The sequence below is a fragment of the Pithys albifrons genome, chromosome 21 (genome assembly GCF_047495875.1).
Source record: "Pithys albifrons albifrons isolate INPA30051 chromosome 21, PitAlb_v1, whole genome shotgun sequence".
In the NCBI taxonomy this organism is placed as follows: Eukaryota; Metazoa; Chordata; class Aves; order Passeriformes; family Thamnophilidae; genus Pithys; species Pithys albifrons.
The window spans coordinates 6636489-6653962 of NC_092478.1; the positions used below are offsets into that span (position 1 = coordinate 6636489).

A 17474-nucleotide genomic window follows, 5' to 3' on the forward strand; every position below is an offset into this window, starting at 1 on the left:
TTTAAGTATTTAAAGAAATTTATTGCTAAAGATGGGCAATGTCATGGTGGGTTTTAAATTTTTGACCTTGAGAGGATAAGATCTTGCTAGATTAAAACTCCTAGCTAGTTAATACTTGTTTCCCAGACAATTTGGTGCTCATATCTGTTATGTCTGAAACTGTCTGGGCTTTAAGGATGCAAATTTAAAAGCTGGACTAGATGAAAACTAGAATAGTTCCCAGGGTTGTTAAGGATGAGCTCAAGTACTTTGTGAGGAACAGGTGTTTATGCTGCATTATCATATAACTGGTAATGGCAGACCTGTCCTCACTTGGGTGTGATCAAAGTTTTGTGTAAGGCTTTCCTACCAATCAGCTAAATATGCCTGAGAATTCCTTGTCACTTCACTTGATTTTTAGGGGGCTGAATTTTATCAGAGAGGTTCAAGGTTGAGAAGCAATAGTTAGTGGGATGAAGAAGAGTGTGGAAGAGGGGTTAAAGCTGAAGAATAGTGAGTCCTCAGGAGGTAGCAAATTTATTTTACTTGACTGGTGAAATGGAAGGAATTGCTTATGTTAAAATGTGTTTGGAGTTGTGGGATGATTAGAAATTAGACTGCAGTCAGGAGTGAATCCATGTGGAAGATGAGGAGGTCCAAGGGCACTGGGAAAGACAATGAAATCTGAACTGACTGATTTTTGTTGGAGCACCATACAAGATGAGCATAAAATCTGCTGAGGGAGACTGAGGTGAAGAGTCCACACAGCAGAGAAGGAAATAAGCAATTTTCAGGGAGTGAACTGCGGCAGGTCATGTTATAAAAGCCTGAAGTAGTGAAGTGGACTGTGATGTCCTCTGGAGCTGAAGACCAGGAGCAATGGATATGTGTTTGTGGAATATGATCTCCCTGGGGTTCAGTCAAATAGGCTGTTTGTGGTTTTCCTGGGTGAGGATGTTCTGGTGGATCATGGTGGTTCTTATGGTATGTATGGATTTATTTTTTCCACAAATAGCCCTAATAGCAGGTAGTTGATGGGAAGCTAAATGTGATGGGACACAGAACTGCTGCTGTGAAACTGTAAGACAGTGAGACTTGTGCTTCTGTACAACTGGACATTAAGAGGAAGGCTTGTAAGGAGCTCCTTATTTCATTACATATATTACTGTTTTCTTCTGTAACTGCCAAATAATTCTAGTTATTATTTCGAAATACATATTCCCGCAGTGTCTGTTTTTCCTCTGAGCACAGTGATTCCTATCTGAAATCTTTGCCTGAAATGCTGAATGATGCTGACCAGCCATGGTCTGTTCTCTAAGATCATTATGCTGTGTATATCCTAATGCAACTTTTTTTCTTGCTGATTGGAATACATTTAGGAGTTGGAGTGTTCCCTTCCCAGGACCCAATTCAGCAAATGATGCCTCCTTGGATTTACAATGACAGCTTGGTCCCAGGTAAGCAAGACGGGGCATTTAGCCAGGTGGGCAGTGTAAGGTGCAAATGTACCTCTGCTTGTGTGGCCATTTATTGATCAAAGGGTTATTCAGTCATCAAATGAATCCTGTATCTTTGATACATTGTATATTTATGGTGGCTTTATCTGCATTTGAAGAAGTATGGGTTTTATTCAAGCATGTTAACAAATTCTAGATTAAACATTTATGACAGCAGCTTATCCCAGTAGAGGTTGCATTGCTGATAATGCTGCTTTCATGGGTATTCTGTTTTTTGGCATGTCTTGTAATTAGGCAGGCTCATTTCTGAAGGCTATTTATCTTTTATGTGTAAATAACACAGTGAAGAGTAAATGAAATGCTGTAGTAAATATTGATTGCACTGAGGTTTAAATACATAAAGCTGTTGGGACTATCTTTTTATATGGGTTATCCTGCAATTTCAGTAAAGAAATGTGGTTTGAAATGGAGCACTAAGTATATTTTATGTAAAATATTTCTTTGCTTGTGTTAAACTGATCTGTAAAGATGATCCAATAATGCTTTTGGATGAAACATGATGATACAACACAATACCAGGTTGCTGTTGCCTTACCTTACACTGAGTGCTATTAATTTGATATAATGTTGAGTTTGAGACAAAATAGAAAGGCAATATTAAATTTATTTGAAAAGAGCACCTGTCACTCTCTAACACTGACTCCCTCACAACAGAGTTGTATAAGAAAATCTTAGAAACCACTTTGACTCCTGCTGGAATAGATACAGCCAAACTCTACCCCATACTGATGTCATCTGGACTGCCCAGGGAGACTCTGGGGCAGATCTGGGCTTTAGCCAACCGCACCACCCCCGGGAAGCTCACCAAGGAGGAGCTCTACGCTGTGCTGGCCATGATCGCCGTCACTCAGGTACCGCTCACATCGGGCCTCAGGGCACGGGGCAGGTCCCTAACGGGCCTGCCAGGGGCTGTGTGCTGGCACCAGTGGCTGGTATTTCCACACCTCGAGTAAGGTACTGCTGCTGGTGAAATCTAGGGGAGAAACTGCCCTTGTAACTTCAGTGGGATTATAATTTTATCAATTTCATCACTTACATTTCAAGTACTTCTTTAGTGTCAGTGGAAGTTCTTAGATGTACTTACCAAACACATAAATATGTACTTTTAATATAAAATACTGCCTGTTTCCTCCTCTTGTATTCATACCTGTTCTCCTTAAACTATATAGTTCCTGTATCCCTTTCACTGGGTGACAAGGTGGCAATTGGTCACAGGTTAGACTTGATGATCTTGGAGTTCTTTTCCAACCTAAATGATTCTGTGATTCTGTGTTCACTTACACTTGATTATGATTTACTTACCTGGGCTCTTAATGATGTGGATTTGGAAGCTTTACTGGAAGCTTGGCCAGTACTCTGCTCTTTTCCTTCAGTACTACAAGCTGGAAGCTTGAACTGAGAACGCAATATGTGGTGTTGTCAATGTAACTGTAACTGTGTAACTGGTTGTCTGCTTGTTGCTTTTGCAGAGAGGAATTCCTGCAGTGAGTCCTGACATGTTAAACCAGTTTCCCGCCGCGCCTGTTCCCACTCTGTCCGGGTTCCCTGTGGCACTGCCCACGGTGAGCCAGCCCCCACTGCTGCCAGCCGCCCCTCCAGGCTCTGTGCCCTCCGTGCCCTCCGTGCCCCTCGGCATTGGGCCCCCCGTGATGGGCATGGGCATTCCAGCACCTGCGGCAGGAGGAGCTGCAGCACAGCCTTCTGGAGCATTCCTGCCCTCCTACCCACCCAGCCAGGTGAGCTCACCTGGAAAACCCTCCTTCCCTTCCTTTCCCTTCCCGGGAAAGGGAATTAGCCTGGCGCTTTCCAACTTAGGTAGTGACTACGGGCTTTGACTAAATAACAAAAAACAGAGGTGAAATCTGGCAGGTGGTGTCTGAAAACATGAAGTTGTGCCACGAAGATCATCTTTTATTTTTTCAGTTTCTTTTCAATGGTGTTAGGGGAGGTACAAAAGTACTCTCTGTTACAAAGAGGGTTTTAGCTGTAGTTAGGATTTTGTAATGCACATAAACCAGAATTTTAGCTTAAACTACACAACAGACTCTAATAGCTGGTAAAATGAGAGTTTCCAGAAGCAGCTGAAAACTCTGAAAACCCGTTGTTTACGAAGGTAAATCATGGGGTGGGGGACAAATTTTGGTGTTTGCAAATGTGGTTCATCCTTCAGATAGTATCTCTCACAGTGCTTTTCCTGTATGATTCATTTTAAATTATTGATTGATTTAAGTTGTTAGTATTTGCCTGTGGTAAAGGATGAATGGCTATGATCAATGACACATTTACTGTGAAAGGAGTTCTTTATTCACCTGTTCTTTGTGCTTGCTCCCTGTCACCCTCTACACCTGGTGTGTGTTTGAGTTGGATTAGGTGCAGGCAGAGTGGAAATACTGGCCATGCTAATGTTGAAAGGTTCTTTTTCTTTTTCTTTTTTTTGTTCTTAATCACACTGCTCTGAGCTGCTTTCATGCTGTATGACAACGGCACAAGCCAACAGCATAGACATTTACTTGTTTGCAATTCAGGTAGTAAAACCAGAAGATGATGACTTCCAGGAGTTTCAAGATGCTTCAAAGTCTGGCTCACTAGATGATTCTTTCACTGATTTCCAAGGGGATGCAGCTGGTTCCTCCAAAACAGCCAGTTCACAGCACCGGAGCAGGTATCAGATCTTTGTTTTCCACCCCTGCAATATTTTAGAGCTCTTTTAAGAAATGAAATGTTTTGCTCTTTTGTGGGGACCTTTCTAGCCTGTAATTTTTGTCTGTCACCTGACTTCTACTCTGACAGTTTCTTTTGAAGGTTGTTACAGCTACAATTAGACTTCCTGAATCAAAAATGGCATTTGACGTGCCATGGGTGGTTGATCTTTCTTTAGCATTCCAGTCATCGTGCTGAGGTCAATTGGGTTTACGAGGTTTGGGCGTGGGTTTTCAGGGATTTATAGTCCTGCACAGGCAATTGAAAGTTACTTCACACTGTGCATCCAGGGAAAGATCTTACATCAAGCTGTTCAGGAAAAATACCCTGGGACAGAGGAGTTCTGCTTCAAGTGTTGTGCACTTCCATTAGAAGTAGGACCCCTCCAAAGCAGAAAAGTGTTTCTTGGAGTTGATAGAAACCATTTGCTGAAATGAAGGTCTTTCTTCAGTTCCTCAATATGAACCCCAAAATTCATGTGAAGAACACAAGTTTGTACTCTTAAATACCTGAGGACTCCAGTAGACAGAGGGGTTATTATTTTTGTCATTTCTTTGGCCAGTGCTTAAACTTTTGATACCTGACTATAAATCTCAATTGAAACCTCATTCAGACTCCAGAAATCCTGGCTTTTCCTTACAGGAGACTGGCAAGATGTAATTCCAGATCAGGCAAATTTTCAATAACAAAATAAGCGTATTTCCTCCCTTTGAAAGTTTACAATAAATCTTTCAAAGTCTACAAAGACTGCCAAATTTCAGCATTCTTTCTTTTAACTGCACATGGCAAATGTTAATGCACCTCCCAGGTGTCTAATTGTAGACAGACACATTTTCTGTGTATGAACTGACTGTTCTTAGTTACAAACAGAACTATGATTTCCATGTGAGCACTGATTACCAGGTTCTTCTTCAACAATGACATCAAATGGGGAAGCTCAACCAAATTGTTCTGTTACACCGACAAATTATTTCTGTGTAACAAATTTAATTTTGCTGATGTCATAAAATCCTGGGATGGTTTGGATTGGAGGGCCCCTTAAACAGCATCTCATTCCAGCTCCCTGCCATGGGCAGGGACACCTTCCACTAGACCAGGTTGCTCCAAGCTGGCCTTCAACAATTCCAGGAATATCAGTCAATGTCACATGGATCTGAAGATGCTGTTTTAAGTATATCTTACATTAGATGTCATTTTGCAAATAAAGCGAATCTGTTACTGAAAGTTTTGGCAGAAAACTGTGTGAATTGCACAGTGGGAAGTAGAGGATCATAGAAAGATTTCAAAAATGGTGTTCCTTTTTCACTGCAGCAGTTCTCTTTATTCGGTTGGGAAAGCATTCAGTTTGGAACAAAATGTTACAATGAGCTATAATCTAATTGCTTATGGAGCTTTATTTGAAAAAAAAGCCATCTGTGGAGTACAGCTGATTAACCATTCCATTTGCCAAGATTGCATATCTAATAGCCTGCTTTGCAGAGATGGGAAATTTAATTATATTACCATAAGCTCTATTTTTTTGCCATTGCACTGTCTGCCTGCAAGCACCACAGCCCAGCATCAACACGTGTGTGCAAGTGTTTGTGTGTTGCTTGTAGGCTGCTGATAAGGAGATTTAAATGGCTCTGGAAAGATTCTTGCTCCTGGCTGAAGAACAGCGTAGAAATTCATTCAGGTTTTCAATGTGAATGACACAAACTAGAGGTAAAATGCATCATTCATATGTAAAGGATGTTGTTGTGTAGAGCTGCCAAGGTCTGATAAGGGGGCTTGTGTGGAGGGCAAGCTAAGCTCTCCCAGAACAGCTCCTAAAGCTTCCAGCAGTTGCTAACATGGTGTTAGGTTGTTATGGCAGTTTTACTGTAAAAAAGTAGAGTGTGTTTATGCAAAAAGACCTGACTGTGGAACTGTGGACTAATCCTTATGTTGCTGACTAGATACCTACCTAAACTCACTGATTGGCACTGACATAAATTCCAAGTTCTCCTTTCATTTTTAACTTTGGTCCCACTTTATTCTCTTAATTTTGCAGTATGTAGTGAAATATAACCAGAATTAAGTAAGTATGGAACTGTCAAAATCTTCACTGTGTCTAGTTCTGTCAGGGAGAATTTTCAAAAGTGATCAGTTAACCAGCAGTGCTTCCTGGGATATGTCTGTGTGCTTGTTCTCTCCTGGGATGTGAATTCCTGTGGTGTAAAGTTCTGGGATATTTTGGTCATATTTGATAGAAATTAAAATCAAGATTGGTGCAAGTTGACTTCTGGCCTGAAAAAATATGATGAGCTGAGATAAACTTGGGAATTCACCCAGCTGAGGTCATTTACATCAGGTTCTGGACTAAACACTCATTAGGGCATGAGCTCAGGTTTGTGATCAAATTGTGTAGCCACAGTAAGAGGCTTCTTTAAATAAACCCTGGAAATGTAGATTTCTTATGGATAAATTAAGGAACTTTTATCTCTTTTGGTTTTAGTGTTCCTTCTTTACTAATGCCACTCCCTGGGAATAAGCCGCTCTCACCAGCTGATAAATACGCTGTGTTTAAAGGAATGGCAGCTGAGAAGCCTTCTGAGAGTGCAGCTGCTTTTGGAGGTAAAAGGACAAATACACAACCACTATCAGCATTTTATTGTAGTATTTCATATATCTTTTCTTGACTTTGATAAAATATTGCTATTTTAAAACTAGAGCATGTAATATAAAATTTACTCTGTGAATTCATAATATCTCTGTGTAACTGTATTTCATTTCTCCTACTCTCCAGATGGTGGGGACAAGTACAGCGCTTTCCGGGAATTGGAGCAGCCAGCAGAGAGCAAATACTTAGGTAAGCACTGGGGGTTTAACATATTTTCATCATAACTTTTAGCATTTCTCTGTATGAGCTACAGAATTTCCATTGCTGGAACTCTAAAATCATGGTACTTCTGCTCCTCTAAGTGACTTAGCAGGATGTGTCCTGAAAAAAATAGATCCTATTGGAGCAACCTGCTAATTGTATTTCTGGAAGATGGAATTTCTTCTGGGTGCTCCTGAGTCTTATTTTAAAGTAATGGTATGGTTGGAATTTGTTTTAATAAGGAGTCACATGTTTCTGAAACTCCTGTAATGTTTTGTGAGGTTCTCATGCTCAGAACCTCTTGAGGATTTAACGCTTGCAATGAAATAAAATAACATTTTAACTTATTCTGTACATGTTCTAAAATGTAGAAAATTACTGTATTTGCCTACTGTCCAGGTCTGACCACTCTTAACCCTTTCACCAGCTTACATTTCTAATGGAAAACTTTGCAATTCATCAGTAAGTTTAGTTTGCTGTGCTCTTGTAGTTTTGGTCAGTGAGTAGCAATTTCAGGAATATTGTTGCTGAGCCAAATGAATTAGTTGGGAGGGGACAGAGAATGGAAGAATAGGTCAGGGGTAGTTGTGGTCCTTTCCTACCATTATGAAGAGTATTCTCTTAAATGTTTGGTTAAAATTCAGTTTAATTCAAAGTATGACACTGTGTTGTAGCTAAACAATTAAATGTCAATGGTGTCCTTTTAAAATAGAAAAAAATCTGTTTATGGGACACTTGTCTTAAAGTAAGCATCATTACTTTAAAATTACAAGTAGTCCAAGTATGTACATGCTGGTGAATGGGTTAAACAAGTCAACATTTTCCTGTTCAAAAGAAATTGCTTTATAAAAAAAATATTCGTGTATGAACAGGAAGAAACTTAGAAAATTAGTACACCAAAATATTCAATGTAAATTCAATGAAAACATTGTTAGCTAATGTTTAACCAGGTTTAAATTACAATCCTTATATAGCACGAGCTTGCATTCACCAGGGAGCTGAGCTGGAGGTCAGCCCTCGTGATTAACTGTACTCACTTTCCTGTGAAAGTCTGTCCCAGGCTCTGAATAAAACTGGAATTGGCCTTGGCAGAAACTGAAAGGGGCCTGGTTATGTTCCATTTACCAAAGTTCTGATCACTTGTCACTGTGGATGTTCAAGTGAATCTGGCAGAGGGAAAACAGGATTGATTGGAAGATTTTAAAGCCCTTTTCTGTTGGGGCTTTGTCTCTCCCACTCTTTGGGTTCCCCAGTATTCCCAGTGGGACAGGCTGGCTGCCTTATGGAAGTGAGTTTTTCCAGAAGTACCCAGGAACACTGGGTTGGCCTCTTCCATGTTCCCCTACCAGCCCATCACCAGGGTTTTTATCTAAACCTTCTGCAGATGCTCCATGAGGAAACTTCAATATTTCAGAGGGAGGAAGGGAGGGATTGTTTCTGTAAGGAAGCAAATACTGTGTTGGTATAAGTGAAAGTCCAAATTACATTCATTGCTTGGCAAACACAAGAAGGATGAGGTGGGGAAAAGAACTTGAGTGAAGGCTGAATAATACAGTATTGATCCCCTTTTGAAACTGTTGGTTGTGGTGTGGTTTGATATTAACTCAGTGTAGAGGGAATGTAATGTGACTTCAAGAATTAAGTGTTTGCTGGAATGAAAATTAGAATTGCTGACCTTGACACTTGGTGTGGTTCATGGAAGTTGAGTTTGCAGTTCTATGTGCATCCTGAGGTCTTTAATTTAAATAGTTTGCGTAAAAACTTCTGACATTGCATGAAATAATTTGCTTGCTTGCATGGTGTGAGTATGATGTGTTTGTTACTGCAGTGTTTTACTGCTGTTTTCTCCTGTTTTTATTCCCAGGAGATAACCTTGCAGAGTTCAAGCCTGCAGGAGTCGATGATGGTTTCACAGATTTTAAAACCGCTGACAGTATCTCACCGTTAGAGCCACCCCCAAAAGACAAAACCTTCCCTGCACCCTTCCCTCCTCTGCCTGCTCAGCCAAAACAGCAAACACAAGCCAAGACCCCTTTGAATCTGGCAGACTTGGATCTCTTTTCCTCTCCTGGAGAAAACAAGCAGCCATCCTTTCCACCTGCATTTAACACCTCAAAACCAGGCTCCTTTCCCCCACCTCCCCTTCCATCCACCACTGCCCAACCAGCACCCAGCAAAACTTCAAGCTTAGCTGATGACTTTGGAGAGTTCAACCTTTTTGGGGAATTTTCTAACGGTGCATCAGCCAGTGGACAAGATGACTTTGCAGATTTTATGGCTTTCAACAACAGCGGTGGGTTTTCTGAACAAAAATTGGATGACAAATACAATGCACTTAAGCTGGAGGCCAGTCCTGTTCCTCAGGCTGGCTCTTCTGGCAGCACAGGGAAGGGTGGGCAGAGTTCTGCCACCACTGCTACGCCCACCAAATACGACATCTTCAAACAGCTGTCCCTGGAAAGTTCCGGAGGTGGCTTTGAGGAGGCGAAGGACAGCGCGCTCTCCTCTGTGAAGAGCGATGATGATTTTGCTGACTTCCACTCTAACAAGTTTTCTTCCACGGGGAGCAGTGTGGATAAGTCCCTGGTGGACAAAGTGGCAGCTTTCAAGCAGGCCAAAGAAGACTCTGCTTCGGTGAAATCCCTGGATCTGCCGTCCATCGGTGGCAGCAGCGTGGGCAAGGAGGATTCCGAAGACGCGCTGTCTGTTCAGTTTGACATGAAACTGGCTGATGTGGGAGGAGATCTTAAGCATGTCATGTCTGATAGCTCTTTGGATTTGCCAACAGTTAGTGGCCAGCATCCACCAGCAGCAGGTGAGGAACTGGTTAGATTGCTCTGGTAGCAGAGGTGGTGGAGGTTTCGGTGTTCTCTGTGCTCAATTACAGTATTATGCACTTGTCTTTCAGTAGTGGAAGACCCTCAGTGTGTGTCCCCTCCAGCCAACGGCCCCTCAGGAGGGCAGTAATTAGTGTTTGTCTTAGAAGACTATAAATAGAACAGCTTGAACTCCAGGCCAGTTTATTTTTGAGATTTGACAACATCAAACTGGTACCTGTTTGCTCTTGGCACTTAAGGGACTTGAGTGGAAAATGTTCTAATGCAAACAATGTCATTCCATTTCTCTCAGCAAGATGATGGCAGAGTCTCACTTTAATCTTGGTTTCCTCAAAGCATTTGGCTCGGGGGCTTCCCCCACTCAGCACTTTCCCAAGGGTCAGCAGAACACTAATTTGAGCTGTTAATGAGGAGCTGACTAAATCACCATAACTGGTGTATTCCCGTTATGGCGGGGTTCAATCAGTGTAGCCAAGATTTTGCAGGACTGCAGGTATAGTATTTCATAGACCTTTTAGTGTTAAATCCCTCATAGGAATCTTTGTGCCAAGGGGCTCTAAGTGCTGGTCTCGTGATTGGGAACTCTTGGACCTAAATTTAAACCGTGGGACTTTTACTTTATCCTTACCAGGTTTCCACCTTTTTGAATTTCCCTTTATGACATCATTCCTGAGGGAGTGAACTGGCCATCTCTGATCTGACCACATATCACAAAACAGACTTCCCAAGTGTCCTGCTTTTTCTTTTCATATATACATAGGAGATAAGCTGTAGTTAAATGTTCTGTGGCCTTCAACAACATGGGATCCATTACTGTGTTATAGAACAAGTTTTATGCAGTCAAAGGCTTTTCTGAATGGTGGAACAAACAAACTGTAAATGAAAGCTCTTCCTGCAAGAATTGGTTATTTCCACATGAAATAATTCCTCCATTTTTTGCAGATCTGAGTAGAGAAAAATATACAGTACTGTAATTTTGCATTATATGATATTTTTAAGTAGAGGAGAGAATTAAGTTGACAACTTTGAGGTGGAAGATACTCTCTAACAGGGTACAAAATATCAGGAATAATTTATTAGCAAAGACATTTAATTTTCATATTACTGCTTGGGAAAATTCCAAGTTGAGTGAGCTGTCAAAACGTAGCACCTACAGTGTATTCTTGAATGTTTACTTTGGGTTTGAAAGCACTTTTTCCTAATATTTTTCTAGCCTCTTTTAGTGGTAGTTTGACTTCTGTAGCTGTTTACAGGACGTGAGCTTTTGCCACAGCAATCCGTGATGAATAATTGCTATTTGTGGCAGGAAAAGCCTTTTTTGGTTTGTTTAAGGGGGTTAGCCCTTCATGTGCTTGTTGCTAAACTTTTGAACTCTGAAGTATTAATTAGAAGCTATTTTTATTAAACTTAAACAAGTCTGTATTCTCCTATGGTGCCAAGCTAGATGTTACTCCACAACAAGGGACAGTTTTGCTCCTTTTAACTGTTTGGATTTCATAGCAGAACATGCTCTGGACAATCTGCTATGAACACCCCTGTGCTCATGTGTTCCTTTCTGTGTGTTTGGTACATTTCAAGCTGTGAGCTGCTGATGGTCCAGTCTTTTTTTTTCCAGTTTACATGAAGTTAAAAAGCAGTTGTTTTTTTCCCCTCATAATTTCCTTTGATCTGTAAATTTAATGTCAAAAAGGGACAGTATCCCTTTGTCACCACGCTGCTGGGAAGTGGGAGTTTAGCCCTTGGGAGCTGCAATCTGCAGGCCTTGTGTCCCATCTCAGTGGAACAGCAGCAGGACAGAGGAGGTGCTGAGAGATGATGTGACTCCTGATGTCCCCACACAGAGGTGTGTATGCCCTGGCTGTGAGATTCCACCTTGGTAGAGCGTCCAGGTATGGGCAGGTAGGTGCTTACACTGGGAATCAGAAGGAAATCCTTGGGGTTGCTTCCCTTGGTCTCTGAGGGGTGAAAGGTTTCCAGTGTTCTCCCCGAAGGGGATACAAGTCTCTTTAAACTTTGCTCTAACTCTGTGTGGAAGGTTGATGATGATTGCCTGATTTCTCTTGCATTTACTTTGTATAACCCTTTGAGCACTGGCTGCATGTTATTAGTTTGGAACCAGGCTGCTTCTTTGATACCAAATTTAGTTTCCCTCCAAGTTGAAAGCGTTTTAATGAGCACCTGCTCATGTTGGATGAACCTGATTTGTTCTTCCTGCAGCGAGAGTGAACCATCCCCGGGCGCTCTCAAAGGGTTATTCTGCTGCACTGACACACCTGTAAAGTACCTTTTCCTTTGGCATTATTGGAGATCTCTGTATATTTTAATCAACTTCAGGTTTTTTTGCTGCTTTTTTCTAATGTCTTATTTCAACTAAACATTTCCTGTGTGAATGTGCCTTTTCAGATCTGCTTTGATATCTCTCTTCTGCAAGTATTGACCTGCATGCTTTACTCTGATACCGCCCTTCTGAGCTCCTCTGTATCACTATCTTTTGTGATCTGTAAGTCCTGCTGTGTTAATAAATATTATCTTGGCATATTTTCAAAACATGGGGATGTGTGTGATTTGTTGCAAACCAGCAATGTATCTCTTTTCCCTCAAAAATACAAAGTTTAAAGCTCTAGTATCCCCTTAAGCTGGCGGGTGCCTTTCTCTTTCAGAGCACAGTGTGGCTGAGCCTCTTTCTCCCCTTCCAAGGCTTTGACCTCACTCCTTGTGGACCTTCTGAATCTTTACGTATCAGCCTAAATAGTATTTTTCAAAAGACCAGTGTTTGAGAGGGATTGAGTAGAGAAAATGCTTGGTGGCAAGGTGTTTTCTGTGAGTTGTGGAAAACTGCATTGCTATCTAGACCCTTATGAGTAGAAGCCCATTAAATAATATTGCGATATTTATTTAGCTAATCTGAAGTGAGTTAATCAGAGCTCCAATATAAACACCCTGCTCCCTTTTTCCATTTGGGAAGTCCTGCCTTCTAAATACTGAAACTTTCAAACATGAATGACAGTGGCAAATCTGTGGCCTGTAATTATGTCGCTTCAAATTCCTCCAAATCCTGGGCCACTGGCAGTTCAGGATTAACATTAAATTAGCAGACAAAGTAAAAAAGCTAAAAATAATTGAGATGTGGAATAAAGTTAAGTATTATGAGGTTTTGGGGTTGCCACAAGAGCAAAAACTAGACCAGGAAGCAGAATGTGGCCTTTCTTTACATTGAGCTTGAGAGACTAAAAAAAAAAAAAACCAAACCAAACCACTCACAACAGCCCTCTTTGATTCTGGAGATCAGTAGGTCATGCCCAGCCCTAAAGCTTTTTAAACCAAAGCTTTGAACATAAACCTGAGACCTAATTCTGCAGGGCCTGAGCTGTTTGTGTTTGTTCAGCTAATCATACCTGGAAGAGGGAGAGCGATGTTCATGACAATATTTATTACATTTTTGTCCAGACTTGACAGTCAGATTCACTCCCTTGCTCTCATTTAGGTTAATTCTTTAAACAGAAGGGCTTATCCATCCGGACTTATCCCGGGAAGGCCTCTGACATGTTTGCTGTGGCCTCCCCAAAGGCACAGGGGCAGCAGCTGCCCCGGGCCTCTGTGGGACTGAGCTCCCATTGTGAGCTCAAGGGGCTTTATTTTGCTGTGAAACATGTTTATCATAATAATTTAAAAATAGTTAGGAAATCCTGTAATTCCACAAGATTTGGAGGCTTTTCTTTCCTATGTATTTAATTTATTTTACAGACAGCATTCTTGATGATTTCCATCTTAGCTACTTCCATTCTTTAGGGAAAGGAAATGGGAATAATTCCCTTATTATTAACTGTCCCAGACTTCCCCAGCTGAGAAATGGGCTGTGGATTTCTCTGGTTGCTGAATAGCAGCAGTGCACGCAACTGTTTTTCCAGTTTCACTCCCCCTTTACCAGGTGAGGACCCTCTGGAAGCAGCGAGGAGGTGCTGCCTGTGCCCATCCAGGCTCTGGATTCTTGCTCAGGCTGCAGGGGATGTTCCCAGGGTAACAGGACTGCTGCTGTTCCCCTGGGAACAGAACTCACCCCACCTGCGTCACTGTAACAACCAAAACATGACACAAGAGTTACAGCTGTTCATTAGAGTTTAATACACACTGAAATATAAAAACCTGAAAGTCTCCTATGCTGGTTAAAATCACTAAATTTATTTCAATCCTCCTGAATTGTCTTTTTCAGTATTCTTTAGATCATCACTAGTACTGTCAAGGGCTTTCCTTAAATGATTAAGCTGCTGACATTGAAGGCTCCAACTTGTAAAGGGCCTCCAGCCATAACTTAATCCTTGGTAGTTGAAATAAATTATTGTAGTTGGCTCAAATCAGAGATGGCAAGTTTTTCTGTAGATGAGATAACACTGAGAAACAAGGGGTTTTAACTGTATTTCATCCTCACTGCTCTGCTGTACATTCCTTGGCAGCCCGGGCTGGCTCGTGCAGGTGTAGCTGGTCCCAGGGGATGATCAGGCAGGTTGGACTTCAGGTTTGGGAGTTCAGATTGGATGGTAAATAATTGGTACGTATTCCAAACCTTTTGGCCATGTATGAGATTTGGTTTGGTTTCAACCTTACAAAAAACAGTGTCTCCAAAATGAAACATTTTCATAGAATTTTGCATAGTTTGTTAGCTTTTTTTTTTAATAAGATTTGATGCTTCTCATCAGTTGAGATCCTGTTCTAATTCCTGTCCTCCAGGAGGAAATGGGGGTTGCTCTGTAGCCTCTGTCTTGGCCAAGTGTGATGCTTAGTTAGAAGTAATTAGTCGTGTCCCCCCCCCCCAACTTAATCATCTCTTGCTTTGCAAAAAGGATTACTGATAGACATTCATACTTAAAAATATTTACTTCTTAATTTTTTTCCAGCAAAACAAAGCTTTTATTGCATCAGAGGTTAAGACTGCCACATTGTAAGCAGAGCTATTGGATGCCTGACACATGTCTGTGCTCTTTAAGGAAAGAGCAGTTGGAGGGGCAGCTCTTAACTCTGCTTAATAAACGAATCTCTGTGTCAATAATAAAGGTACTCACACCAAAAAGAGTTCTCTGGGGTCAGCAAGAATTGCTGTGCACAGGTGAGCTGCTCTTCACTTGTTAGTGGTGGCCACTGCTCTGGAACCTGTCGGGGGTAAAACTCCTCCTCATTATGCAGCAAATGTGCCAAGAGCTCAGAGAATCCTTTTGCTTTGCCCCAACTATGACAAAGGTGAGGATTTTACTTCTCTTCAGAAACCTCGAACATGCAGCAAATGATTCTCTGAAGTGCAGCACATGGTGCAGCAAAATGTTGGGGGTTTTTTGCAATAAAATTCTTCCCAAAGTGAGTTCAGCTGGGATTATGGACAGTTCCACATTCTTATTTTTCATACTTTGCCCTAAATTGTTTTCAAACTGTAAAGACTTCAGCTCTGAACATGGTGTTTTTCCTGTAATATAATAGTCTTAGGGAAGATTATTCACTAAAGTAAACTTATTAGAACTGTCCATATAAATCAAATGTACAGAATTGGACCATTACATTTCAACTCAGCTCTCACACCTCTGCAGAGGTTTTGTGTCTGCCTGAACCCACATAGAAAATCTTGAATCTTAGTTTGTGAATAATTAAACTCTTGTTCTGCCTTCCCTGCCGTGACCTATTGATTGCAGGCGAGTTCAGGATTCCCACCGGAACCTTCTGCTGATCCTGCCTGTCCCTGAGCCAGGGTGGAATCAGGAATACACTGACCTGGTCCTTTAGGATGTGTTTGCAGCTCAAAAATCTTACCAGTTATCAAAGGAATAATTCACAATAGGACGTGAGTGTACAGATCCTCACAGAGGGATCATCACTCTTCCCTTTCATTCCCAGGGAACACTGGAACAATAGCGATGCTCAAATCTTTGCTGAGCTTTGGAGTCAACACAAATTGGAAAAAAAGAAGAGGTTGCCTAGTAGCCGGTGGTATTTCCAAGATCCCAGGATTAATTACAGTTGGCTGGCATGTCGGAGGTGCTTCTGGCTCTCTCTTTCATGCAAAGCTTTCATTTCCCTTCTTTAAACAAAATCTTGAGAGCACAAGGTGTGGTTTGTGGTGATAAATCACCGATCCCTCTCCTGTCGGCTCCTTTCACCTCAGAGCCTCCTCTCCATGCAGTTCTGCCAGGAGCAGGTGATTTCATCTCTCCTCTGTTTACCTTCTGCTTCTCTACACATTTAATATTCAAGTGGCACTTTGAAATCTTGCTGTCTGTGTGCAGGGGGCTCAGTTTGGATTGGGGATGCTGTCACAGGCAAATTGGCAGCTGCAGGAAGACCCTCGGGAGAGCTGATGGATGACACACCGTGCCTGGCTGACCCATTAAACTCCATCATTATATTGTATATTTGTTAGATTTTTCATTAGCCATGTATGTGGGTCATGCCTGGGAAGCAGCCTGAAGCCTGGCCTGCTCTGCCCTCCCAGTGAAATGAATAAACCAAGGCAGAAATGGTTTGTTAAAATGGTTTAATCCTCAGGCTGGTGTGGCTGGATTGAATAAAGAGGGTAGCTGGGAAGTCAGCTTGTTCCCACTCTGGCTCTATTAAACCCAAGTGTGCCAGACTGAGGTGTTTATCACCAGAATCTCAGCTCAAACAACACTCAGAGAATACATTTTGTGGTTTGGGTTTGCTTCACCTCGAGCCCGTTGGACCTGGGGCGCTGTGCAGCCGGATGTCTAATCCAAACTGACAATTGTTAGTGCTGGAAAACAAATGCCAAATGTAGGATAGGAGGGTTGGTTTGTTGGAGGGGTTTCATGCTTTAATGAAAACTGCTCAGCCCCTGGCTCTGTGTGCCTTCACTGGGGCTTAATCTCAGTCTGAAGGTGAAAGATCAGTGGGGTGGGAGCAGCAGAGCCCTCGGGCACTGCAGGCTCCATCTCACCCCTGCCTGTGGCAGGGAGAGGAACCTTTTGGCCCATGTAATCACCAGGTGAGTATAAACATTTGGAGCTTTCTGCAAAATAATTGGATTTTCTCTAGACTTAGCTTTTACAAACTGTTTATTCAGTTAAAACATGATCTTCCCAGTATCCCTGTCAGTCCTGGCACCTGGAAGTTGGACGAGTCGGTTGTGCAGCGCTGCAGGAGCTCTGATAAGCTTAAACACCATTTCTAGTTTTTTTTAGATTCTTGCATCACATTTTCTATGTTATTTGTATCAAAGCATGAATATAAAATTAAGGTGTATTCAGAGGAATGGAAAAGTCAGTCCAGTCTTCTGTGTGGTTGAGTTTGATAAGATGAAATAACATGTTAAGGTGTTTGAGTTGTAACATTCATATTGTGATTCTGCAGCCAGGATACTGAACTGGTGATCTGTGCAGCCTGGACTGGCCAGAAACATTGATTTTTATTTTTTTTTTTTAGTGTTTCTTCACTGCCTGTAACAGAATGGTGACTTTCAGCTTAAAATGTGAGACAGCATTCAAAGGTCAGGGCTTATATTTATTAAACAGAGATGTTCATGTTAACTGCTCAGGTATTTTTCAGATTATTTTTGTTCAAGCCTCACTGGAACAACAATTCACTGGGTTTGTTCTCACAGTT

General features: G+C 41.7%; 1 protein-coding gene across 6 annotated transcripts in view; it reads left to right on the top strand.

The window, feature by feature from the left end:
* The window catches only part of SYNRG (synergin gamma), a 41302-nt gene that overhangs the window by 12496 nt on the left and 11332 nt on the right, over nucleotides 1–17474 (top strand). For all 6 annotated transcript variants that reach the window (XM_071574974.1, XM_071574975.1, XM_071574977.1 and 3 more), the window contains 7 exons: nucleotides 1359–1436; nucleotides 2151–2347; nucleotides 2966–3232; nucleotides 4022–4158; nucleotides 6673–6791; nucleotides 6964–7026; nucleotides 8903–9853. In XM_071574974.1, the coding sequence (XP_071431075.1) occupies nucleotides 1359–1436; nucleotides 2151–2347; nucleotides 2966–3232; nucleotides 4022–4158; nucleotides 6673–6791; nucleotides 6964–7026; nucleotides 8903–9853 (1812 nt within the window). The remainder of the gene's footprint in view (nucleotides 1–1358; nucleotides 1437–2150; nucleotides 2348–2965; nucleotides 3233–4021; nucleotides 4159–6672; nucleotides 6792–6963; nucleotides 7027–8902; nucleotides 9854–17474) is intronic.